The sequence below is a fragment of the Eschrichtius robustus genome, chromosome 17 (assembly GCF_028021215.1).
Source record: "Eschrichtius robustus isolate mEscRob2 chromosome 17, mEscRob2.pri, whole genome shotgun sequence".
NCBI lineage: Eukaryota > Metazoa > Chordata > Mammalia > Artiodactyla > Eschrichtiidae > Eschrichtius > Eschrichtius robustus.
The window spans coordinates 18,375,526-18,403,415 of NC_090840.1; the positions used below are offsets into that span (position 1 = coordinate 18,375,526).

The 27,890-nt window shown below is 40.3% G+C and overlaps 1 protein-coding gene and 1 pseudogene across 8 annotated transcripts in view; both read right to left on the reverse strand.

Annotated features, from left to right (window-relative positions):
* STAU2 (staufen double-stranded RNA binding protein 2) overlaps positions 1-22,939 on the reverse strand; it is a 304,415-nt gene extending 281,476 nt beyond the window's left edge. For 5 of the 8 annotated variants that reach the window (XM_068525600.1, XM_068525596.1, XM_068525595.1 and 2 more), the window contains exons 1-2: positions 22,199-22,296; positions 14,509-14,574 (exon numbers count right to left, since the gene is read on the reverse strand). In XM_068525600.1, coding sequence (XP_068381701.1) covers positions 14,509-14,526 — 18 coding nt within the window. In that variant the 5' untranslated portion in view covers positions 14,527-14,574; positions 22,199-22,296. Of the gene's footprint in view, positions 1-14,508; positions 14,575-22,198; positions 22,297-22,859 lie in introns of those variants that run through there. The other 3 variants (XM_068525601.1, XM_068525597.1, XM_068525598.1) reach the window with 3 other exon arrangements.
* Positions 877-969, reverse strand: LOC137751665 (U6 spliceosomal RNA; annotated as a pseudogene).
* Positions 22,940-27,890: the final 4,951 nt, after the last annotated feature.

The following is a 27,890-nucleotide window of genomic DNA, read 5'->3' on the forward strand; positions in this document are numbered from 1 at the left end:
TTGAGACCTTTCTTCCTTTCTAGTATAGATATTTAGAGCTACAGATTTCCCACTAAGTACTGTTTTAGCAGCATCTTCTAAAACATTGTGTTCTGTTCTTACTCAACTTAAAATACTTTATAATTTCCCTTTTGATTTCTTCTTTTAATCATGAATTACTTATAAGCATGCTATTTAATTTCCAAATATTTGGAAATTAAATTTTCCAAGGATCTATTAATGATTTCTAATTTAACTGCACTGTGATCTGAGAAGATTCTTTGTATGAGTTGAATCCTTTTGAATTTATTGAGACTTGTTTTATGGCCCAGAATATAGTCTATCTTGGTAAATGTTGTGTGTGAACTTGTGAACAAATGTGTATTCTGCTCTTCTTGAGTAAAGTGGTCTGTAAATGCAGCCAGGTCAAGTTGACAGTGTTACTCAAGTTAACTATATCTTTGTAATTTTTCTGTCCATTAGTTATATCAATTATTGAGAGGGGTTACTGAAATCTCTGACTATAATTGTGAATATTTCCTTGAATTTCTATTAGTTTTTGCTTCATTTGTTTTGAGCTTAGGTACATAAATATTTAGCATCGGTATGTCCTCTTAATTAACTGATCCCTTTATTGTTATGAAATGATCTGATTTTTACCAGGTAATAAATATTCCTTGCTCTCAAATCTACTTTGATATTAATAAAACCAAGTTTTATTAAAGAAACTCCAAGTTTCTTTCAACTAAGTTAGCATGTTATGTCTTTTTCATTATTTTATTTTTAACCTATTTGTGTTTATAGTTACTATTTCTTACAGGCAAATATATGGTTGGGTCTTGCTTTTTAATCCAATTTCAGCCTTTAAATTGGTACGTTTAGACTATTTACTTTTTTAAAAATATCAAACGCTACACAAATTTATGTGTCATATTTGTACATCTTCTCTGTATCATTCCAATTTTAATATATGTGCTGCTGAAGCAACACTAGACTATCTACATTTAACGTGATTATACATAACATTAGGTTTGAGCCTATCATCCTACTATTTATTTTATATTTTTCCCATCTGGTCTTTGTCCCCTTCATCTTTTTGTGGTTTCTGCTGAATTATTTTGTATATTCAATTCTATCTACTTTTTTTGGCTTATTAGTTATAACTTTTTTTTTTTTAATTTATTTTTTCTGGCTGCGTTGGGTCTTCGTTGCTGTGTGCAGGCTTTCTCTAGTTGCAGCGAGCAGGGGCTAATCTTCGTTGCAGCGTGCAGGCATCTCATTGTGGTGGCTTCTCTTTGTCGTGGAGCATGGGCTCTAGGCATGCAGGCTTCAGTAGTTGCGGCACGCGGGCTTCAGTAGTTGTGGCTCGCAGGCTCTAGAGCGCAGGCTCAGCAGTTGTGGCACACAGGCTTAGCTGCTCCACAGCATGTGGGATCTTCCCGGACCAGGGCTCGAACCCATGTCCCCCGTATTGGCAGGCAGATTCTTAACCACTGTGCCACGAGGGGAAGCCCAGTTATAACTTTTTGTTTTGCTCTTTTACTGGCTGCTTTAGAGATTATTATATATACCTTTAACTTATCATAGTCTACCTTTATATTATACCATCTAATCAAGGGCATTAGAATCTTTAATAACATCCTTCCCCTTCTCCCTCAACCTTCAAGCTACTGTTATTATGCATTGTACTTTTATGTAAAAGCCACAGAACACCTTAATATTTTTGCTTTAAACAATAAATTACCTTTTAGAAAGATTAATTTAAAAAACTTATACATTTACCCAAGTAATTACCATTTCTGCTTTTTTCATCTTTTTCATTTTCCTGCTGCCTGAAGGACATTATAATTTTTCTTGTAGTGGGGGAGTGCTGAGTAAGGAATTTGCATAGACATTTCTCCAATAATGATATACAAACAGCCGACAAGCATATGAAAAGATATTAAAATCACTAGTATCAGAGAAATGCAAATGAAAACCATAAGATACCACTTCACACCTATTAAGGTGGCCATTACCAAAAAAAAAGAAAGAAAGGAAGGGAGGGAGGGAGGGAGTGTGGGAGGGAGGAAAAAAGTAAGTATTGGTGAGGATGTGGGGAACTTGGAATCCTTGTTCATTATTAGTGGGAATGTGAAATCGTGTAGCCACTATGGAAAACAGTAATTAAACATAGAATTACCATAGGATCCAGCAATTTCACTCCTGGAAAAATAGACCCAGAATAACAGAAAGCAAGGACTTGAACAGATATTTGCACTCCCGTGTTCACTGCAGCATTATTCACAACAGCCAAAAGGTGGAAGCACCCCAAATGTCTACCAATGGATGAGTGAATAAACAAAATGTGGTATATATATAAAATGGAATATTATTCAGCCTTAAAAAGGAAATTGTGACACGTGCTATAACATGAATGAACTTCGAAGACATTATGCTAAGTAAAATAAGCCAGTCACAAAAGGACTTGTACAATTCCACTTATACGAGATATCGAGAGTAGTCAAACTCATAAAGACAGAAAGTAGAATGGTGGTTGTCAGGGGCTGGTGGATTGGAGAATGGGGAGTTAGTGTTTTAATGGGTACAGAGTTTCAGTTTGGGAATATCAAGAAGTTCTGCAGATGGGTGTTGGTGACGGTGATGGTTATACAACACTGTTCAGCTACTTAGTGCCACCATACACTTAAAAATGGTTAAAATGGGGGGACTTCTCTGGTGGCGCAGTGCTTGGGAATCCGCCTGCCAATGCAGAGGACACGCGTTCCAGCCCTGGTCTGGGAAGATCTCACACGCCACGGAGCAACTAAGCCCATGCGCCACAACTACTGAGCCTGCGCTCTAGAGCCCGTGTGCCACAACTACTGAAGCCTGTGTGCCTAGAGCCCGTGCTCTGCAACAAGAGAAGCCACCGCAACAAGGAGCCCACACACCGCAATGCAGAGTAGCCCCCGCTCGCTGCAAATAGAGAGAAAGCCTGCGTGAAGCAACAAAGACCCAACGCAGCCAAAAAAAACAAATTAATTTTAAAAAAGATGGTTAAAATGGTAAATTTTGTTATATATATTTTTCCACAATTAAAAATTTAAAAATAAAACAAAAAAGCCACTTCTTTTTTGTTTCCTCTGAAATTTTATTTTTATTGAAGTATAGTTGATTTACAATGTTGTGTTAGTTTCAGGTGCACAGCAAAGTGATTTAGTTATGTATCTATATTTTTTCAGATTCTTTTCCATTATAAGTTATTACAAGATATAGAATATAGTTCCCCGTGCTATACAGTGGGTCCTTGTTGTTTATTTTATATATAGTAGTGTGCATCTGTTAATCCCAAACTCCTAATATATCCCTCCCCTGCCTTTCCCCTTTGCTAACCATAAATTTGTTTTCTATGTCTGTGAGTCTAGTTCTGTTTTGTAAATAAGTTCCTTTGTATGACAAGTCACTTCTTTTCAGAAAGCATTTTCAGTGGGAACAGAATCCAAAGTTGACAAGTATTTTATAGTCTTTTAAAAATATCACTCCACTCTTTTCTGGCTTGCAGTGTCCAACAAAAACTCTTGTCATTCTTGTCTCTATTTCTCTGTTCACGTCTTTTTTTCCTCTGACTGCTTTTAAGATTTCCTTTCACTATCACTGATCTTCAGCTATTTGATTACGATGTGCCTTAGTGTGGGTTTTTAAATGTTTCTTTCAAATCAGATTCATTGAGCTTTACTGATCTATGGAGTTTATAGTTGTTTTTTGGGGTTTTTTTTTTAGTTCACTAAACACAGAAAATATTCAGTCATTATTTGTTCTAATATTTTCCTGTTCCCCCTCCCTTCTCCTGAGAATCCAATTAATTTATCTTAGACTATATATTATCCAACAGCTCATAGATGCTCTGTTCATTTTTTTTCAGTCTTTTCACTCTGTGCTTCATTTTGGATAGTTGCTATTCCTACGTATTCAAGCTCATTTATCTTTTTTTATACAGTGTCTTATCTGCTATTAATTCCATCAAGTATTTTTTTCTTTCAGATACTACATTCTTCATTTCTAGAATTTCCATTTCAGCATATTTTTGTATCTTTTATTTCTATTCTCTTCATTTTCCTATTTTCCCCTCCCTTCCTGAACACTGACAGCAAATTAGTAGCAACTCTTTTGACAGCTTTGTCTTCTAAATCAATCATCATTGTCATTTCTGGGTCTCTTTCTATTGATTGATTTTATCTACCCTAGTTATGGGTCATATTTTCATGCTTATTTGCAAGCATTTTAATTTTCTAATTGAAAGGAAATTGACATAACATCAAATTAACCATTTCGAAGTGAAGACATCAGTAGCATTTAGTACAGTCACAATGTTGTGCAACCACCTCTACCTAGTTCCAAAACATTTTTATCACACCAAAATAAACTCGGTACCCATTAGGCAGTTACTCCCCTTTTCTCCTTACCCCCAGGACCTGACAACAACCAACCTGTGCTCTGTCTCTATAGGTTTACTTATTCTAGATATTTCATATAAATGGAATCAGACAATATGTGACCCTGGTGTCTGACTTCTTTCACTTAGCAAAATGTTTTTGAGCTTCACCACATTGTACTACGTATCAGTACATCATCTCTTCTTACAGCTAAATAATATTGTATGGTGTGTATGTACCACAATTTGTTTACCCAGTCATCTATCCATTTGGGCTGCTTCTACCAACTGGCCATTGTAAATAGTGTTACTATGAACATGTGTGTACCTATATTTGAATACCTGTTTTCAATTCTTTTGGGTATACATCTAGAATGGAATTGCATGGTAATTTTATGTTTAACTATTTAAAGAACTGCCAAACTGTTTTCCACAGAAGCTGAAACACTTTACATTCCCACCAGCATTGTACAGGTGTTCTGATTTCTCCACATCATCACCAACACCTGTTATTGTTGGTCTCTTTGAATCTAACCATCCTAGTGAGCCTGAAGGGCGTACTAATTGTGGTTTTCATTTGCATTTCCCTAATTACTAATGAGGTTGAGTATTTGTTCATATGCATGTTGGCCATATGTACATCTTCTTTGGAGAACTGTCTATTCAAGTCCTTTACCCATTTTTAGTTGGGTTGTCTTTTATTTTTAATATTTATTCATTTATTTTTGGCTGCATCGGATCTTAGTTGCGGCACACGGGATCTTCTGTTGCAGCACGTGGGCTCTTCATTGCGGCATGCAGGCTTCTCTCTAGTTGTGGTGTGTGGGCTTCTCTCTAGTTGTGGCGTGTGGGCTCCAGAGCACACGGGCTCCCTAGTTGTGGCACACAAGCTCCAGAGCACACAGGCTCAGTAGTTGTGGCTCACAGGGGCTTAGTTGCCCCACGGCATGTGGGATCTTAGTTCCTCGACAAGGAATCGAACACGCATCCCCTGCATTGGAAGGCAGATTCTTAACCACTGGACCACCAGGGAAGTCCCTGAGTTGCCTTTTTATTGTTGAGTTATAAGAGTTATAGTTCTTATATTTAGGTCTTTGATCCATCTTGAGTTAATTTTTGTATGTGGTGTGAGGTAGGGATCCAAGTTTATTCTTTTGCATGTGGATATCCAGTTGTCCCAGAACTATCTGTTGAAGATATTATTCTTTCCTGCATTGAGTGGTCTTGGCAATCTTGTCAAAAATCAGTTGGCTATTTATGTATTAGTTTATTTCTAGTCTCTCAATTCTATTCCATTGGTCTATACCTCTTTCCTTATGTCAGAACCACACTGTTTTGATTACTGTAGTTTTACAGTATGATTTGAAATGGGGTAGGTATGAACCCTCCAACTGTGTTCTCTTTCAAGACTGTTTTGGCTATTTAGGCCCACTGAAATTCCGTAAGAAGTTGAAGATCAGCTTTTCAAGTTCTGCAAAAAAGGTCACTGGAATTTTGATAGACATCATATTGAATATGTACACTGTTTTGCATACTATGCCATCTTAATGTTAAGTCTTCAAATCCATAAACACAAAATATCCTTCCATTTATTTAGGTCTTCTTTAATATCTTTTAACAGCGTTGTATAGCTTTCAGAGTACAGGTCTTTCAATTCCTGCATGCTTTTAGATGCTAGTATGAATGGAACTGTTTTCTTAATTTCCTTTTTGGATTCTATACCGCTGGTATACAGAAACACAATTGTATTTTGTGTGATCTTGTACTTACAACTTTTCTGAATTCATTTGTTAGCTCTATTTGGTTTTTAGTAGATTCTTTGGGATTTTCTATATATCAATACATGGTAACATGTCATCTACAAATAAAAATAGTTTTACTTCTTCCTTCCCAATTTGGATGTCTTTTATTCCTTTTTCTTGTCTAACTGCTCTGGCTATAACTTCCAGTACAATGTTGAATAGCAGTGGTGAGGATAGGCATCCTTGCCTTGTCCCTGAACATAAGGAGAAAGTTTTTAGTCTTTCACCATCGAACTGGATGTTAGCTGTGAGTTTTTCATAAATGCCCTTTATCATGCTGAAGAAGTGCCCTCCTATTCCTAGTTTTTGAGTGTTTCTATTATGAACAGGTGTTGGATTTTGTCAAATGCTTTCTGTATCAACTGATACAGAAAGGTGATCATGTGGGGGTTTCTTTCCATTGTTCTATTAATGCAGTGGATTACATTGATTGATTTTCCTATGCTGAACCACTCTTGCATTCCTGGAATAAATCCCACTTGGTCATGGTGTATAATCCTTTATATATATTGTTGGATTCAGTTTGTTAGTATTTTGTTGAGGGTTTTTGCATCTATATTCATAAGGAATATTGATCTGTAGTTTTTTTTTTTTCATGGTGTCTTTGTTTGGCTTTGGTATCAGAGTAATACTGGCCTCATAGAATGAATTAGGAAGTATTGCCTCCTCTCCTATGTTTTGGAAGAGTTTGAGAAGGATTGGTGCTAATTCTTCTTTAAATGTTTGGTAGAATTCATCAGTGAAGCCATCTGGTCCTGGACTTTTCCTTGTTTGGGAGGGATTTTTTTTTTAATAAATTTGTTTATTTATTTACTTCTTCTTTAAATGTTTGGTAGAATTCATCAGTGAAGCTATCTGGTCCTGGACTTTTCCTTGTTTGGGAGGGATTTTTTTTTTTAATAAATTTGTTTGTTTGTTTATTTATTTATGGTTGCAATGGGTCTTCGTTGCTGCATGCGGGCTTTCTCTAAGTTGTGGCGAGTGGGGGCTACTCTTCGTTGAGGCGTGTGCGGGCGTATCATTGCGGTGGCTTCTCCTGTTGCAGAGCACAGGCTCTAGGTGCACGGGCTTCAATAGTTGTGGCTCGTGGGTTCAGTAGTTGTGGCTTGCGGGCTCTAGAGCGCAGGCTCAGTAGTTGTGGCACATGGGCTTAGTTGCTCTGCAGCATGTGGAATCTTCCCAGACCAGGGCTCGAATCCGTGTCCCCTGCATCGGCAGGAGGATTCTTAACCACTGTGCCACCAGGGAAGTCCCGGGATTTTTTTTTTTTTTTAATTACTGATTCAATCTGTTTACTTCTTATAGGGCTGTTGATATTTTCTATTTCTTCTTAAGTCAGTTTTGGTAATCTGTGTTTCTAGAAATTTGTCCATTTCATGTAGGTTATCCAATTTGTTGTTCACAGTACTCTCTTATAATCTTTTTAATTTCTTTAAGGTCATGGTAACGTCACCACCTTCATTTCTGATTTTAGTTATATTCGTCTTTGCTCTTTTTTGTCAGTCTAGCTAAAGATTTGTCAATTTAGTTGATCTTTTCAAAGAACCAACTTTTAGTTTTGCTGATTGTCTACATTGTTTCCCATTCTCTATTTTGTTTATCTCCACTTTAATCTTTATCATTTTCTTTCTCCGGCTAGCTTTGGGTTTAATTTTGCTCTTTTTCTAGTCTTCTTAAGGTGAAAAGTTGTTATTTGTTTGAGATCGTTCTTTTTAAATGTAGGTGTTTAATGCTATAAATTTCCCTCTGAGCACTGTTTTCACTGCATCCCATAAGTTATCGTACATTGTGTTTTCATTTTCATTTGTCTTTAATTATTTTCTAATTTCCCCTATGATTTCTTCTTTGACCTCTTGGTTATTTAAGAGTGTACTGTTTTAAGTTGCACATATTCTTGAGGGTTTTGGTACTCTTTCTGTCACTGATTTCTAGCTTCATTCCACTGTGAACAGAGAAGATACTTTGTATGATTTCAATCTTTCAAAATGTATTGAGACTTGTTTTGTGGCCTAACATATGGCCTATTCCTGGAGAATGCTTTACATGCACTTAATAAGAATTTGTATGTTGCTGTTGCTGAACGCTTTGTATGTATCTGTTAGATCTAATTAGCTTATAGTGTTGTTCAAGCCCTCTATTTCCTTACGGATCTTCTGTCTAGATGCTCTATCCCTTATTCAAGGTGAGGCAAGCATTTTAATTTTGAATTGGATGACAAACACTAGGAATTTTATATTGTTGGGTTCTGAATTGTGTTGTATTCCTCTATACAGTGTTGGACTTTGTTCTGGTGCACAGTTAAATTACTTGGGATAACCTGGAGCGTTCTGAAGACTCTTTCCAATGCCCTATGTATTACAAGGTATTTACACTCTAGATAATGGAGACACAAACTATTCCTAGTTTTGTGTGAGCTCCAGAAACTGTTTTCTTACTGCTTTCCAGTAGTTCTTTCCCTGACTTTGAGTAGGTCCTGCCATGTCAGAACTGAGCCAAAGACTCAAGAAGAACCCTCTGCAGCTCTCCAGAACACATATGTGCTTGAGTGTACTCTTTAACATATATTCACCACTCTCCCCCAAAGCTCCCTTCTCTCCAGTACTCTGACCTACAATTCTAACCACCACCTTGGCCTTCCTAAACTCTTATCTTTGTTTCCTAATCCCAACAAAATTGGGCTCTGTTTTGATTCCTCCTCACACTACAGCCTGTAAACAACTTCCAGGCTCTACTGTAAACTGGTGCAATAGAAGGGCTTACCTCATTTGTTTCTATCCTCTCAGGCATCACAGCCTGCTGCCATCTGTCATCCAATGTCTAAAAACCACTGATCACGTATTTAATATGTTCTCAAGTTATTTAAGGAGAAAGAGAATATTATTGCTGCATAACACAATACCCCCAACTTAGTGGCTTAAAAATTAAGCATTTATTTTTTTCACATAGTTTCTAAGGTTCAGCAATCAAGGAGCAGCTTGGCTGGGTGGTTCTGACTTAGAATCTCTCATGGGGTTGCAGTCAAGATGTTGATGGGAGAGCAGTCTAGGTAGGGCTGGAAGCTTGACAAGGGCTGGAGGATCTGCTTTCAAGAAGGCTCAGTCACACAGTTAGCTAAAGGTCTTGGTTCCTTGTTAGCTGTTGGCAGGAGGCCTCAATTTCTCACCATGTGGACCTCTCCAGCGGGCTATTCACAACATGGCAGCTAACTACTCTCAGAGTCAGCAATGCAGGGTGACACTGAGGGAGAGAAAGGAGGATGGAGAAGGCACAATGTCTTTTATAACCTATCCTTGGAAACGATCCATCGCTTCTACCATATTCTATTGGCCACACAAACAGATGTGCAAGAGGATTACACAATGGTGTAAATACCAGGAGGCAGAGATCATTGGGGGCCATCTTGGAAGCTGGCTACACAGAGGATAAATCTTGTTATGCCAACATGGCAGAAAGCCAACATCCTTCTTATACATTTTAACCTCCTTGTGTTTACTCCTTTTTTAATCCAGTAACTGTACACTAAATCCTATGACTTCAAGAGAGATGGGCAGATTGTAAATAGATCCTACTCCAAAGCCAGACTTGGAGAAAAACTAAGAGTTAAGTATCAGCAGCTTTTAAAAGCGAAAAGGATAGAGTTTCCAGTGCATATGGCAAGAAGGAGAAGGAGAGCACCTGTAGCTGACCTGGGCTTGAGACATGTCCAAGTGCTTCACTCCCCCAATTACTTACTCTAATGACCAACTTAAATGTCTGCCCTCCTTTCTCATCCATCTCCAGAGCAACAATAGCAATAATACCAGTCATAGTACTATCAACAGTAGTAGCAAGAGTACTAGAACCAACACTAAGCATTTGGCCTTTGTTATCCCAATTACTCCTCACAACAAACCTGTAGGATAGTATCATTATCCCTTAAACTCTAGGCTTTTTGTTTCTTAATGACCAAACCCTGGCTTTACACTTTACAGTACACCTTGACACAACTTTATTCTTTCTGTATAACACCTGGCTCCCTCTTGCCCTATAGGATTCTCCACTCTTCTGGCACTGAAGTTGTTTTGTCCTCCCTGTTCTCCTACTCCACTTGATTCAGGCCTTAAAGCTTCCCCTTAGGGCTTCCCTGGTGGTGCAGTGATTAAGAATCTGCCTGCCAATGCAGACACGGGTTCAAGCCCTGGACCGGGAAGATCCCACATGCCATGGAGCAACTAAGCCCATGCGCCACAACTACTGAGCTTACCCTCTAGAGCCCACGAGCCACAACTACTGAAGCCTGCGCGCCTAGAGCCCGTGTTCTGCAGCAAGAGAAGCCACCGCAATGAGAAGCCCGTGCAGCGCAACAAAGGGTAGGCCCTGCTCGCCGCAACTAGAGAAAGCCCATGGACAGCAACGAAGACCCAACACAGCCAAAATTAAATAAAATAAATACATTTATTAAAAAAAAAAAAAAAAAAGCTTCCCCTTGGCTTCCATGTTCCTAACAGCAACTACCAAACCTCTTTAAAAGGAACCACCACTTAAACCTCTGTTAATCCCTGGCTGCTGGGCTCTCCCAAGGCTACAGCTGCCTAACATAGACTTCCCAAACCCTTAGGACACACTGCCCGGTCAAGTTTGCCTCACCAACTAATCCCAAAACATTTGCCCTATTTCAGTCACTAATTTTTAAATAGTATTTCACAGCACATGGGCCTTCTCAATTTATATTTGCTACAGCTTAATGTTCAAATGAGTTTCCTTTCCCTAGGGGCTTGTAATTAATCATCAGGGAGAAAGGTCAAAATACACCAAACTCTTACTTAGTGGTACCCTGGAAACATAGGTTACCATTAGTTACTTTTTGAATAATGAATGAAAAAAATACAAACTAATGATTATAAACTCTCAAGGGGATATAATCCAAAGAATTTTTACACATAAAAGGTAAAGATGACAGTGGACACATATAAGCAATTCACAAAAGACAAAACACAAAAGAACAAACATAAGCAAATCATAGAAATGCAAATTAAAATATCACTTTTTGTCAGACAGATTAACGGAGATTGAAAATTTGTCAAGGAAATAAGGCAACAGGCATTCTGATAAATTTCTAATAGATATAATTTTGTATTTTTGGTATTTATGCATCAAATATCTTTAAAATCTGCATACTCCTTTGACTAGTATTTCCATTTCTAATAATTACTTCCAAGAAAATAATGGACAAAGGAACACAGGTGTATGTAAAAAAAAAAAAATACTAACTGTGGCACTAACTATAACACAAAATCTGTCCAACAATAAGGATTTGATTAAATAAATCTTAGTACTTCCAAATTATGGATTAAGTCACTTCAGATATTATGTATTACATAATCCCAGTTTTTGAAAATAACATATATTTGCATAAAAACATACCTGCATAGAAAAAAAATCTAGAAGTATACACCCCAAAATGTTAGCAGTGACTGTTTCTGTAAAAGAATAGTGGAATTACTTCTGATTTTTTTTTCCTTTTTACTTATCTATACCACCTAATTTTTCTACATGAATTGTGCATGGATAAGAACACACACCCTTAAAAGGCAAAAGTAAAAATGAGGAGCACAATTTAAAGGCAGAAGTGTCATTACGGTAGCCAAACGTGGAACATTCCTATGTTCCCTAATAATAATGTCAGGCAGAATTAATATCAAAAAGGATACCAAGTAACTTAGTATTCAAAAGCCTAGTTTTTAATTAGCTCTAGGAACACATATGGAATAATTTGCTAGTACTATTCAGGCATTTTAACAAAAGACCTCCCCAAATTTATTTATTAATCCTAAAGACAGTGTTGAAAATTATGCAGTAAAATCTCAACTGCTTCAAGATGAGTGTCAGCTTCAATTGCCTTTTCATGCCTTTTCACATTTACCTTGAGAACCCTCTAATGGGAAAGCAGTCACTGTGAAAATAATAAAACATAAAAATCACTCATGGGCTTCCCTGTTGGCACAGTGGTTAAGAATCTGCCTGCCAATGCAAAGGACATGGGTTCGAGCCCTGGTCCGGGAAGACCCCACATGCCGTGGAGCAACAAAGCCCGTGCGCCACAACTACTGAGCCTGAGCTCTAGAGCCCGCAAGCCACAACTACTGAGCCCACGTGCCACAACTACTGAAGCCTGCGCGCCTAGAGCCCGTGCTCCGCAACAAGAGAAGCCACGACAATGAGAAGCCCGCGCACCGCAATGAAGAGTAGCCCCCACTCGCCGCAACCAGAGAAAGCCCGCACACAGCAACGAAGACCCAACACAGCCAAAAATAAATAAATAAATAAATTTATTTAAAGAAAAAAAAAAAATCACTCATATGTTTAAGAATTCAGTGTGACTTTAAGTCTGGATGAAAAGAAAGTCTTCTCTATAACTTCTACTATTCCAAATTAGGTTAGCTTTTCCCCTCAGACTTGAAAAGTTTAAAAAACTTAGTCAAGAGAGGGTTCTGAAGCAAGCCAAGAAATACATCTCTGTTACAAGCAAAGCATGCATATCTCCAGGCACTGTGGACAATTTCTAGCCAAAGCCCAGGGAGCTGCTGGGGCCACACAGAACGCTGCCTAGGAGTTGTTTGCAACGCCTGGTTCAACACGACCAGTAGCACAGAGGGTTAGTAAATCCTCATTAGGACTAATCTATAAACTATAATTTTCAATGATGGTGCCTGACATAAAATGATCATTTCCATCTGTCTATAGTAGAATAACTGTACCCATATAATTAATGGCAGGTATCTGTACAGTCACTTGGGGGGAACTTCACACCTACAGCACAGTTTGTATGTTACACCTCATAAAGCTCCATCAATGCATCTAATGGGACTTGACAGCAACCATGAAGGCACAGGAAGCACTAAGCACAGTATGATTCCTTTTAGCCCATGTTAGTAACATCACTGATGAAAGCAATATTTGTGGCACAAGAAAATTGTCTAGTTCAAGGAGAAAATCAAAGAACGACTGTGCATAAGGGAGAGATTTTATATTAATGGCATTTGTGCAAAGCAGCATCATATAATACCAAAACGGACAACACAATTATATGGTTACTGCTGACAAGGATGGAGATCTCCTTGCTTTAGTGACAACCTTAGCACCATTCATCCACTCATTCAGCAAATACATGAAAATCATATACAACAAGAACTATTCTAGGACCTGGGGATATAGGAGTAAACAAGCAAAGTCACTCCCTTCATGGAGCACAACATCTAACAAGGAAGACAGACGTTAAATAATATTACATATTTTAATACAACTTTGAATGTCAGGATGTCATTAAATAGAAGGGCAGGGTGCTATGAGGCAAATCCTAGGCCTGGGAGTCAAGTGAACCAAGCACGGGGCGGGTGAGAAGAGGTCAAGCTGGAACGACCTGGCTCAACCTGAAAGAGTCTAGTTTGACTGAAGCATTTAGATTGTTTCCTGGGCACACGTTAAGTCTGAGAGGCATGAAGACATCCAAGTTAAGAGATCAAGTTGGTAACTGCTACCTAAGTCTGGAGCTCAGAAAAGAAGTCTAGACCAGGTATAAACTGAGAAGTCATTTGCTTAGAGATGGTGTGTGATGCACAGGAACTGGAGATTTCTTAGGCCAGGTGAGCTGGATGGGGCGGGGGCTGGGAGGGGTCATGTATTACTTCATCAAATCACAAAAGAATTAACTACTTCTTGCAATCAAATCACTTTCTTCTCTCTTGATCTGCGAATGTGAAATAAATCAAAGTACTTTCTAATATTATAGTTATGATACAATGCCCTTTTTGTTCAGAAAGGATAAGATTAAATGTATAAAGTTCTTGGAGAAATGTCAAGACCTAAGAAAAATACTTCTACAGTGAGTCTAAGGCATTGTATGCTATAGTTTATTTAGCAGAGCACTTTCTTCCAGCCTTTTCCAGTGCCCTAGAAAAGGACTCTTTTTTTTAACACACTGATACAACTACTTCACAAGATGTGTCACTAGAAATGCTTTCGGTCTGCAGAACTGCCACCTACTGAAGCTAGATCACAACTGTAAGCATTCTAAACACATCAGCAAGTCCTGGAGATGTGACATCAAAAAGAACAGAAAAACCTTCTGCTCTGCACACTTAAAACTTAACTTTCAGGACTATCGCTATAATCCTTACACAACCTGCCCTGCAGTCTTCCTATGACAAATATATAGCATGTAACTGCTCTATAGAGCAGCGGTCAGGTTATGGTTATACAAAAGCTGAGTTAAAATGCTCCACGATTTATGGCCCAAGCACCATATAAGTGTGACATGCCTTAACACAAACTCACCTGATTTATTTGAAGCATGTTAAAACAATATTGACCAAACTGCTGTATCCCTCACGGCTCCAAAAACTAGAAAATGAAAATGAAGAAATAAGTTCAACTTAGTTGGTAATCTCAATGATTAGCACTTTAAACACATGCCTGTGACCAAAATCAAATACAAAAAATGGAGTAGATCTAAATCAGCGTAGAACTTTCAATGATGATAAACATGTTCTATATCTTTGCTGTCCAAACCGGTAGCCACTAGACACATGTGGTTACTGAGCACTTGAAATGTGGCTAGAACAACTGAGGAAGTAAATTTTAAATTTTCTTTAATGTTATTTAAAGTTAAACAGCCACCCTGTGGCTAGTGACCACCATACTGGACAGCGCAGATCTAGGCTGAACAAAGTCTCTTCTGGTTCTAGAGTTCTACGACAATTTCAGCAAAAGTGAAGCTGTTAAAACAATGTAAAAGTTTCAGATTAATATTTAATATATACTTCCCTTGCTCCAGTAACGTTTTAAACAGCTTTGTTCCCCTCCTCTATAAGATAAATTAAGCCTAAAGAAGATGTAACACACACATATTCTCTTAGGTGGTATGGAAAAGAGCACATAGTAAGATTACCTAGTTGCATTTTTTCCTGTTTCTGATTTTATTATCATCATTATAAAAATAGCATGCATATTAAAATTTTACATAAAATTTTCGAAAACAAAATTACCATCCTGACACATCCCATTGTTACATTTGGATTTGTTTCCTTATGGGTCTAACCTCCTCGCCACGGTTGTATTTCTTTTCATATAGCAAATGTCTTCTACACTTAACTTAAAAATAGATATCAAAGAAGGGCAGGAAAACCCAAATAAATAAATAAATAATGGGATTTTGTAATGGGAAAAGTTACATTAAAAATTATGTAGTCCCCCCAAAAAATTATCTGAAAAGCAACAACACAATTTTGACATATACCAAAAGAGCTAAATCCAATCACTTGTGTAAAAATTTTTATGCTATAGAATTTTTAATACTGAACTTTCCCTCAGAAGCAAAGGTTCTGGAGATATATATATACACACAAATACCATATGAATATACATATGTGTGTGTGTGTGTATACATATATTTGGCTACAATTTTTTCAAGATGACAAACTAGAGTCAATTCAAAATGACTTTCAAAGTTTTCAATTATTTCTTTTTTTTTTAATATAAATTTATTTATTTATTTTTGGCTGCGTTGGGTCTTCGTTGCTGCACGTGGGCTTTTCTCTCGTTGCAGCAAGCGGAGGCTACTCTTCGTTGTGGTGCGCAGGCTTCTCATTGCGGTGGCTTCTCTTGTTGTGGAACATGGGCTCTAGGAGCACGGTCTTCAGTAGTTTGGCTCGCGGGCTCAGTAGTTTGGCTTGTGGGCCCTAGAGAGCGCAGGCTCAGTAGTTGTGGCACATGGGCTTAGTTGCTCCGCGGCATGGGGGATCTTCCTGGACCAGGGCTTGAACCCGTGTCTCCTGAATTGGCAGGAGGATTCTTAACCACTGCGCCATCAGGGAAGCTCCTCAATTATTTCTTACAATAGTGACCTCACCATCTGTACCAATTTTTGTATTTTCCAAGAGAATCACGTTTGTAGAAATAGCACAAGGCCTGAGTACCAGTGAATTTAAGTTTTAGTCCAAGCTCTCCAGGAGATTACCTTTTTTTAATATAAATTTATTTATTCATTTATTTAACTTTTGGCTGCATTGGGTCCTCACTACTGCACACGGGCTTTCTCTAGTTGCTGAGAGCGGGAGCTGCTCTTCGTTGCGGTGCGCGGGCTTCTCATTGCGGTAGCTTCTCTTGTTGCGGAGCACGGGCTCTAGGCGCGCGGGCTTCAGAAGTTGTGGTACACGGGCTTCAGTAGTTGTGATGTGCACGGGCTTAAGTTGCTCTGCGGCATGTGGGATCTTCCTGGACCAGGACTCGAACCTGTGTCCCCTACATTGGCAGGCGGATTCTTAACCACTGCTCCACTAGGGAAGCCCCTTCAGGGGATTACCTTTTGAGCTTTGGTAAATTGCTTTATGTATCTTTGAGTTCTTTCTCTTGCTTCTATTTTCTTCCTTTTTTTTTTTTTTTAATCTTTAAAAAGTAAATGTAAGTCCTTTGGTAGGCAAACAACAAATAGAATACAGCAGAAATAATGAGCTACCACTTCCAAGACTGGGTTATAAAAAGACCATCATTTCCCTCCTGGGTGTCACCTGCTCTCGTTCTCTCACCTGTTTGGTCTGCAGGAAGCTGGCTGTCATATTGTGAGCTGCCCTGTGGTCAGACCTACATGACAAAGAACTAAGGGACACCTTGGGCCAACAGCCCAACAGAAACTGGGGCTTTCTGTCCAGTACCCCCAAGGAACTGAATCCTGCCAAGAGTCACATGAATGACTCAGAAGTAGATCGTCCCCCAGTCAAGCTTTCAGATGAGACTACAGCCCCAAAGATAGCTTACCTGCAACCTCCTAAGAGATCCTGAACCACAGGCACCCAGATAAGCTGCAGCCAGATTTCTAACCCACAGAAACTGAGATAATAAATATTTGTTTTAAGGTCTTAATTTCTGGGGTAATTTGTAACAATAAATAAGACACTTCCATTCAACTCAAATTCTATAATTCTATGGTATTAATTAATATATTTAGGTAGACCAAAAAAAATCAATTCCCTGTTCAACATGAGCAAATGAGTAACGCTAGAATTTGAAAGGAGTAAATTATGAAACTTAAACATTTACATTCTATTCAAAAGATGACATCATTAAAAAGTGTAGCATTAGTCAAATGGTATTAAAATACACTATCTACAACTAAAACTACAAACCTAAGCAGTTTTCTTTTTTTTAATTGAAAACAATTCATTTGGACATTGAAACATGAACAAACCACTAAAAGCATCTCAGTGATCTAATGTCCCTTATTTTCCAGAATTTAACATTATTTAGTAAGAATTTACCAAATTTGAGAAATCTCATTCTGTTTTCATTTTATGTAAGCCTCTAAAAATTACAAATCCTTGTCTATAGACCTGTATGTGTTTCTTCAATATTAGATTTTGGTAATACTAGTGGCTGATCCTGAGAAGTAGGCACAATAAGATATAGGGGTACATTTTTTAAAGTTCTGATCTTCTGATATACAAAAAGCAGTTTTATGAAGAAGCACAAATGAAAGCACGTATTCACTCAAAACTGACCATACAATTTTAAATATTCCGTAAGCCTTTCCTTCACAGTTATAAAAATCTGTATACATTAAAACATGAAACTAATATGTCTGTGACAGCACTCTGTGAGGTAACTAGATAAAAATTCTGAACATATTCTTTTCCACAAACAAGTTGTATTAGATTTATATCAATATAAAGATTATAACTATACCACAGGCAATTTGGAATGCCCACAGTGGCACATCTCTTTAACATTTCATGTCTTATTTAAAGACATGCCAGGTCTACTATCCTATATTTAAAAGAATTTGATAAAATATCAAGTCATATCAATAAGATGCAGAGCATTTTATACTACCCATGGTTTCATAAAATCCACCTCTTCCTCTTCTGTCAAAAGTTTCCAGCTACCATTCATTCCAATTACAACTATGTACTTTTAGAGAAACCTATTCACATGTCCCAAAAATGCCCTACAGTGATATCCAGTCAGGCGCATTAGAACATGCAGTTCCAGATTCCAAGCTACTAAATGAAGACAGGCAGGGCAGTTTATGGAGAGAAGGCACTACTAACTGGAGAAGACTTGCCACTCATGAAGAATTAAAGGTCCAACAGGTATCTGAAATGTACTGCTGATATCACTCACCGCTTATATTATGAATTACAATTTGCTCATCTGATTAATTGAAAGCTGTGCAAAATTAAATCTATAAAATCCTCAACAATTAAATCCTGCTTTATAAAATGGCATTATTAAACTAACATATCTATAAATTTTATATTGGCACCCATCCCACGACTGACAGGCAATCCCCTCTTAAATGTCTTACCTGACAATATGAAAAGCAAAAACATTTACTAATCCCCATTCTTACACTCCAAACTACTACAAAACTAAATACCAACTCAAAGCTTCTTACTCTAAAAAACTCATGAGCTCCTTAAAAAGTGTTTTTAAAAAGGCTTTTCATTTTCATTTCTTTTTAAAAGTAGGTACCCCAAAAAACTATTTTTATGTAAGAAAATCAAAACAATTTAGTATAAATTTTACTATCTCCTAAGAGCCTATGAAATATTCTAAGTATATAGAAGTCTCACTCCATGAACCGTTCCAGTGAAAAACCCCACATACTACCAGCTAAGAAAAAAAGGAAATTAACACTTACCAGACACCAATTTTATATATACCAGGTGCCATATTTTGCCATTTTTATATTAGCTCATTTAATCCTCATCACCTTGGGATGCAGGTGTTATTCCCATTTTTCTAGAAGTTGGGTTACTTCCCCAGTCACATTGCTAGGATTAAAACTCAGTTTTGTCTGGTTCAAAGTCCCCTTCTTTCCATTATATGTTAAACTATAAATAAAAGCTCGACTCCTTAAAAATGTTCCTTAACAAAGGGCTTGACCTCTAAAACAACATAATGGCAAGGATTCTATATAGAACTTCAAAACTATATTGATTTCTTCAAAATCAATCATACACAAATATAAATTATAATTACTGTGGATTCTAGACACTCATCTAATATTTTCTTGAGTATCTAGAAGAGGCACAAATATATCTATACATGATTTGATTATACTATGCCTGTCTCCCACTATTCAGTCTAATATTAACAAAACCCAATTTTGCAATATCTAGACTTTTCCCCTTTCTTTATTGTGATCTGCATACATAAATGATCAGATATCCAGTGCTCAAAGTATACAAAAGAAAAGAAGACTGAGTAATAGAAGTAAAGAAGAGGTTAACTACAAGGAAAAAAACCCACCACATTGGCCAATTGTATCTTCCAGAACCTGATCCTAACACAGGAAAACCACTCAGCCTCAATTCCTATATTATTTATATACTAATAACGGTGATGAACACCTTTGATATTCTTATTCTTTGTTGAAAATCAGACCAAGCCACTCCTTCCTAGAATTTCATTCCAGGCAAGCCAAGTAAGCTAAAATGTGAAATTTATATGGTTTTCCATGCTGAAGTTAAGTAGGAGTAAAGACCATGATGTATATAACTGACCCTCAAATGATCCAGGAAAAAAATATTATGTGTGTGTGACAGAGAGAAAGCAAATTATAAATTGGTGACTCTGAGTTAAGGTTACATGAGTATTCTTTGTATTATTCTTATTCTTGGTACTCTTCTGTAAACTTGAAGTTACTTCCAAATAAAAAACTAAAACTTAAAAATTACATGGCAGGGGCTTCCCTGGTGGCGCAGTAGATAAGAATCTGCCTGACAATCCAGGAGACATGGGTTCCATCCCTGGTCTGGGAAGATCCCACATGCCGCGAAGCAACTAAGCCCGTGTGCCACAACTACTGAGCCTGTGCTCTAGAGCCCGCGAGCCACAACTACTGAGGCCGCGTGCCACAACTACTGAAGCCCGTGTGCCTAGAGCCCGTGCTCCCCAACAAGAAGCCACCGCAATGAGAAGCCCGCGCACCGCAACGAAGAGTAGCCCCCACTCGCTGCAACTAGAGAAAGCCTGCGTGCAGCAACGAAGACCCAACGCAGCCGAAAAATAAAATTAAATCTTTTAAAAAAAAAAATTACGTGGCAGTATATCTGAAGTTAACAGTACATACTTGGATTATACAGCAACATTTTTACAAATACAAAACACAGGTTTTTAAGGAAAAATTTAGGGATGTGTGAGGAAATCTGCACTATATCCTACCAACTAATGATCACTTAGGAATAAATTTCAAACTACACTGCCATGCAATGGAATGTGGCAATGGTGGCTTGAGCTGAAAACACAGCAGGACAAAAAAAAAACACAGACATCACATAGTTTGGCATTTAAATGTTTCACAAATCTAATACAGGCCTGCTTCAAACGGCAGCAAATCTACAATTCAAGTGGTATGTGTTATCTCTGTTTTGCAGTAAAATATAGGCAAACTGAAAAATGAAAAACTTGCCATTTTACAAAACAATCGAGATGCAGAATGTCTGGGTTTTGATGGCTTTATTAAAAAAGTTTTTTTTTTCTACTGCAGCTCAATTCACAACAGTATGTGTGAATCATGTTAAGAAAGCAAGGACGGATTAGAAACAGCCTCCAGGAACAATGCTGCAATCTTTCCTCCTACAAGGTTACTATTAACCCGCCTGCCCATCACAATTTTGATTTCAAATGTTCTTCATGCTCTCTTAAATCACAAGGATGCATCAGAAGAGAAGTAATGCTCAGAAGAAGTTCACCAAAATTGTGAAATCAAACATTAAAAATAAAGGTTTTCGGCTAACGGTGAAACACCTTTAAAAGATCGTCTCTATCCTTTCTGGAGGAACCACCCAACTCAAAATCCTTCAGTACATTTCCCTAAGTGAACGGTCCTTCTCTACCCAAGTAGTTCTAAACCTTCTGGGGAAGGGGCGGGGGGACGCGTCACGCCAAGCAAAGACCCTTTCCGAAGAAAATTCTCCGCAAGTGCAAAATTCTGCACATATTTCCAGGGACTTCCAGAACCCAAGGCCATTATCCCCGCCCCCTCCCGAAGAATCCCAGCTCAGCGTCTCCTCAGTTGCCTCCGCGGAACACCCGCCTCGACACAATCCCCAGTCCCCGGCCCGCCCCGCGAGGGGCTGGAGGCTCTGCCCTCGCACAGCGGATTCTGTAACTGATCTTTGTCTCTTCGCCCAACTGCCTTCACCTCGGCAAGGTCATTAACTGCCAACCACCCCTTTAAGCCGAGCCCTCACCGTAGTAGTTCGTAAGAGCCACGGCCGAACTTGCCTGTCATAGGATATATTTTGTCCCCTCTGCCCCACCTACCTTCCCCATTTCGGCGCGTTACGTATTTATCACTTGCCCATTATACAGAAATAGCCACCACCACCAGCCCCCGGCGCGCCCCCGCCCCGCCGTTCCCCCTGCGCCCCCAGGCCCATGGCCCGCAGACCCTCCAGGGATGGGCCTCCCGCCATCTCCCCTCCTCTGTCCCCCTCCCCTCCCCAGTCCTGCCCTCCCCCCCACAGGGACCCTCCCCCTCCCTCTCCGGCACCGTCGCTCCACCCGCGGTCCCCTCTTCCGGCCGTTCCCACCGCGGCCCCAAAGACCCCATCTCCCGGGTCCCTGCCCCCTCCCCCACCCCCGCCCTCCACCCTCCACCCTCCACCCTCCACCCTCCGTCTGTGCCGGCATCCTCGCCTTCCTCCCGGCTCCTCCCCTCTGGACACCTGTGTCGTCCCACCCCCTCCACACACGCCCCCCCCCAATTCATTCGTCTCCTCCCCGGCTCCCCAGCCCCCGCCATCCTCCTCCCCTCCCCCTCCCGCCCGGAGAGAGCCCGAGGAGGGAGGGAAGGCGCGGGGGAGGGGAGGGAAGGCGCGGGGGAGGGGAGGCCGCGAAGGGGCAGCTCTTCTCAGGGTTCGCCGCGCGCCGCGGACCCGCAGGGCTCCCCAGCGCCCTCTGTCTCCCCCGCCAGCGGGGCGGAAGTCGGGGCCTCCCGGACGCCCCCCACAAGGGTATTTACCTTCTCGCCGGGGACACTTTGCAGACGACTCCAACATTGGCAAACACTACAGAGAACTGACCCCGCTCGGCCGCCGCCGCCGCCGCCGCCGCCGCCGCCGGCTTCCACCCCTCGGGCTCCCCGCCCCCCGCCTCCTCCCCCCGCCTCCGCCCGCCTCCCCTGCGCTCCCGCCGCGCCCTCCCGGGCCCGCGCCGCGCGCCCCCGCCGACGCAGCCGCTCCCGCTCCCCAGCCTGCCCGGCGCGCGCGTCCCCGGCCCCCGCAGACCCACGCCGCGCGCCGGCGCCGGCCCTCCCTCCCTTTTTCCTTTCGCAGGCCCGCGGCCGAGCGCGGCCATTGTTCGCGGCGCCGCTCCCGCCCCCTGGCGGCCGGCCGTCCGCCGCAGCGGCGGCTGCCGCGGGCGCTGCGGTGCTGGCGCCGGCAGGCCGGGCCCCGGGGCGAGGGGCCGTCCCCCGGGGCCTTGGGAAGGAGGGCGAGCGAGCGCCCAGGGACCGCGCCCCGTCCGCAGTCTCCGGGTCTCTGGCCCGGTTCCCCGCCCCCTAGGCTGCAAGGAGTGGGCCTGGGGCAGCCTCTTACACACCTGCACTCGGCAAATGCCTCCCCCGCCCAACTGACCCTCTGCTCTTTCCAGGTGGTGTCCGCACCCCGATTCCCCGCCCGTACCTTCCCCAGGCTCTCTCGCTGCCCCCCTTTGCTCTGCTGGGGGCGCGCGACCATCCCGCGTCTGCTCCGGCCGCCGCTGTGCGAAGCACGGTTTAGCGGATCCTGCACCTTTCCAGCCTGGGAGGAGGAGGGGGAAGGGGGGGGAAGGGGAGGGGGTTAGCGCCACTGTCTCGCCCGGAAAACACTAGTGATCAGTAATCACCTGCTCTCCAAGATCTGCAGCGTGGCCAAACGGCCTCCTCAGCCAAAAAAATCATAAAAAAGAAATCCTTCGAACCAAAAAGGAGGATCATCTTAGAACAGTGCCCTAGATTCTAGATTGTTGAGGCAGGAGTGCCAGGAAACTCGAATTACTTCTTGAGTCGTCCTGGTTTTGATGTGGGTTACTGATGTCTAGATAACTTCAACCCAGTTAAGCCCAGTGAAATTCAACACTCCATTTAGTAAATGGCATCATAAATAATGTGGCAATAAAGTAAGTGTAGAAATACAATTATTACTGTGTTTTCACATTTATCCATTTGCATTATTATTCCCAGGGTTGCTTCCCAGTATCGATTCTCCGCCTGAGAAGTGTCTACCAGGCCTGTTATTTCAGTCATCACGTAAAACCGATAGTTCTCTGAAGAGCTGGGAAGACAGTATAGCAGTGGTTAAAAGCAAGGGCATTCGAATTAGATAACCAGGCCAGGTTATCCACTTACTGAGTAGGAGACCATGGACATGTTACTTACCCAATGAGTCCGTTTATTCTTTTGTTCAACAGGAGATAACATGTGATAACATGTATTTAAATGTGATAGTATGTATAAAGCCCTTTAAGCAGGGCCTGGCATTTCCCGTGGAAAGAGATTAGCTACCTGCTATATTTTCCTCCTGGAACTCTTTCCTATGCTCCTTCCCCTCTTTTCACCTCTGCCAATTCCCTCAAACTTAACATGATGCATCCTTCCTAAATCTGCATTAGTCCTTGGTTAATGACTTCTAGCTCAAGCCTAGCATTCAAATACTTGTTGAATGCTTTGAAAGAGTACATGCCCTTCACACCAGCGGTATCAAAGGACAAGCCTCCCACATTTGTGCCTTTCCCGGGCTACTCCCTCTCCCTGCATTCCATCCTCCTCTCACCCAATGAGCGAGTCATCCTTCAGATCATTCCGAGATCACCTCCTTGAGGGCATTCTCTACCTCCTCTGAGCAGGTCAGTGCTTTTCTTCTCTCTCTTCTGACATAGTAGGTACATTAGAGTGTTTTTGAGCCTGATTCCACATGCCAAACAGTACATTCTTTAAGGCCAGGCTCTGTATCTCATTCATCTTTGTAGTCCCAGCATCCAATAGCTAGGGGGTGGAAGTAAATGCTTTTGGAATAAATAGATGAGTTTATGCTTTTAGAAATGACTCTGAAGTGTTCGGAAATGTCACTCCCTCTTATTCAGGTCATTAAAGTTAATTGAAAACTTTATCTCCACTGTAACGTTTTCTTATAATGGATTTTAAGTCTCTGGTTATCCACTTGCTAACTAGGAGACCATGGGCGTGTTACATTTAAACCACAAATAGAATGAATTTTTATTTATTTATTTATTTTTTCCAGCTGACCTGCCTGGGCGCCCCCAGCCCCGGAGCCACAAAGTCCCGGCCCACCCACCAACCCTTAGAATGAATTTTTATTTTTTTAATTTTTGAATTTTATTTATTTATTTTGGCTGCATTGGGTCTTCATTGCTGCATGCGGGCTTTTCCCTAGTTGTGGTGAGCAGGGGTTACTCTTCGTTGCGGTGCGCAGGCACGGGCTTCAGTAGTTGCGGCACACGGGCCCTAGAGTGCTCGGGCTTCAGTAGTTGTGGCTCGCGGGCTCTAGAGCGCAGGCTCAGTAGTTGTGGCGCACGGGCTTAGTTGCTCCTCGGCATGTGGGGTCTTCCTGGACCAGGGCTTGAACCCGTGTCCCCTGCATTGGCAGGTGGATTCTTAACCACCGTGCCACTAGGGAAGTCCCTAGAATGAATTTTTAGAAGCCATAATTATCAGAGAGAAAATTGTTTTTGAGCTTGAATCAGCACTTTCAATTGCTCAAGGTGTGTAGATAGCATCAGGACATGAAATCACCTGAGTGGCATGGAAATCCACATGTCAATCTATGATCTTGGGATTTTACTTTAAAATGAAATGTTTGTGTAGGAGTTGAAAAAAATAGATATTTAAAGAGGTGTGGTCCTATTAGAAGCTGATTAAAACAAAGCAACAGATTTATCCATGTGTCTTTACCAGGAACCACTGAAGTCAAATATTCAACCATCAGAAAAGGATAATGCTTTCAAATTCATCAGGGTCAGGTTTGAGCAATTTGAATAGGACAGATTCTAGAACCACAAAACATGATTTCTCTTCCGGCTATGTCCTCTCTTTTCTTATAACAACCCTTTCTTGACATCTATTTTCCTGTAAAATTCATCTCGTCCCCCAGCACCCACCGTATGTTATTCTCTTTTATATATATCTAAACATATTTTTATCACTACACATTATTTGTTTCTTCCAGTATACCTCAGCTCCTTGAAGACAAGAACAAAGATTTCCCCCATCTTTTCCTCTCCAGCATCTAGCACAGTGCCTGTGGTGATCAACAAATGCTGGCTGAATGAATGGATTAGTGAATTTGACAAACATTTACTTAGTACCTTCTATATACCAAGTACTAGTCACAGCCCAGGGATATATAGCAATGAAAATAATCGGCAAAGTCTTTGTCCTCATGAAACTTACAGAGAAATGAATGAATAGACAAATGCGTGATAAAAAAAACACTTCCCAGTCCTTTACCTATATTAGAATACCATTCTGGAAATTTCCAGTGTATCTGCCTGCTCACTAATAAATCAGTTGCTTGGGACTCAATTTTTTTTCATAATAATGTGGTCAAAATAGTTACTAGAGTATCAGCTGCCTAAGCACTGTACTAAAAAGCAGTAGAAATAAATTACATTGCAAATATAATCATTAAGAGTAAGGAAACAAAATTTTATTTAATAAAGTGTGCAGAGGTTCTTTTAAGTCTTATCAAACATAGTGCTCAATAAATATTTTGAATAATCAATTAATTATTGATTTTTTAACTAATTTAGATACAACAGCTGGTTCTCTAATGCCATCTTTACCAAATTTATCATTGCAATATTAGAAGTTGGAGGCAAAAGAAGAATCAACTCCTCCTATCCCCCAAAAAAGAAATGGTTATGCAATTCCTAGTGAGTATAAGTTTCTTGAAAATGGTGAAAATTTTTTGCTGTGTAATAGAGGATAACATGATGTGGGCAAAATTTTGATATTTGGCACAGAATCTGGCTTAGATGATTTGGTGAAATATAAGGACTGGGCATGTGATGGAACATTTAAATATAGTCCAGATATGTGCTATCAGTTATATACCTTACATATATTAATAACAAATGGCAGCCTCCCTCATCTGTTCGTTTTACTTCCAGGGAAAGCTGAAGAGACTTACAGCAGATTTTAATGAATCTACGTCCCACATTAGATCCTGAATCCTCAATGACCGAATTTGAGAAAGCAAGTATCATCGCTTTCTCTAACATATACCTGAATACAACTAACTGGCCGTTCATTTCGTATGGCAAAAAACATTTACCACAAAATCATTGATATTGGAGAAAAGTTGCACTATGAAACAGGTGCCGAATTTAACACAAAAATTAAGTGCACTAAGTGTTCGCGTTTCTTCCAGTCAGTGACGTTATCGATGGCTTTCTTGAGCTGACAGGTGACAATGATTTGCCCCAAGAGTTGATTTCTTATTTTGAAACACACTACATTGGAGAAGAAAGAGGCCGAGGGCCCCAAAGGTGCAGAGTTGAACCCACATTTCTCTCAGAACTTTGGAACATCTGTCAATGGACATGTGACAATATGCCAAGAACACACAACAGTGTAGAAGACTTTCACAACACAAATATGCAGTGACAAACATGCATCCTATGACTTTCCTGGTGGCGCAGTGGTTAAGAATCCGCTTGTCAGTGCAGGGGGCACGAGTTCAAGCCCTGGTCTGGGAAGATCCCACATGCCGCAGAGCAACTAAGCCCGTGTGCTGCAGATACTGAAGCCCGTGCGCCTAGAGCCCGTGCTCCGCAGCAAGAGAAGCCACCACAGATGAGAAGCCCGTGCGCAGCAACGAAGACCCAACGCAGCCTAAATAAATAAATAAATAATTTTTTAAAAAAATCTAATGTAATCTTGACATGCATTAATAAAAGTTGATTTAAAAAAATATATGCGTCCTAGTCTTTGGAAACTGATACCTCTCTTAATGAAGGAAGAAATATTAGCAAAAAGAAAGATGCAATGCTGAACAAGGAGACAAATCAAGAAGAAAAAAATAGTATAAAACACTATGAACAAAACACTTGGAAGACAAGTGCTTAGGTACAACCTACAAAATAAAGTCAGTTATTTGTGAAGTATTGCCATGCATCTACACATGTCTTAAATACAACTATTTTGTATTTTGCAATAAAGTCTTTTTAATTTTGTTATTCATTTCTCATGTTTTATGTTTATGTCCTCTTTGATGTCCCTTTTTATTTTTCATGATTTTATGTTTTATGGCAAATTTGCCTTATGGCCAACTAGTTGTGCCGTAAAAATGTTTGCAACAAAGATGCTTACAGTGAAAATACCAGACCCAGAGAAATCCATACATCTGGTATTAGAAATGTTGGTATGAATAGTAAAGAAAAACAGTTTTCTCATTAAGTTGGTGTCCAGAGAACCAGAAAATTGGTTGATAGTGTGGGGAAAATTTCAGAGAGAGAATTTATAATTTGGCTTTATTCCACCATTGTTACCCTAAATTTCTGATACTTTTCTTTGTGCCCTGTTTATAATTATTTAAATTTCCTTGCAATGGAATAACTGTGTAACATCTCTGAACACAGGGGGTGGGGGGTTGGCAGGTGTTGCTTCTTAAATAAGTTCAATGATTTCTTCCAACAATTTGTAATTGTGTCTATTT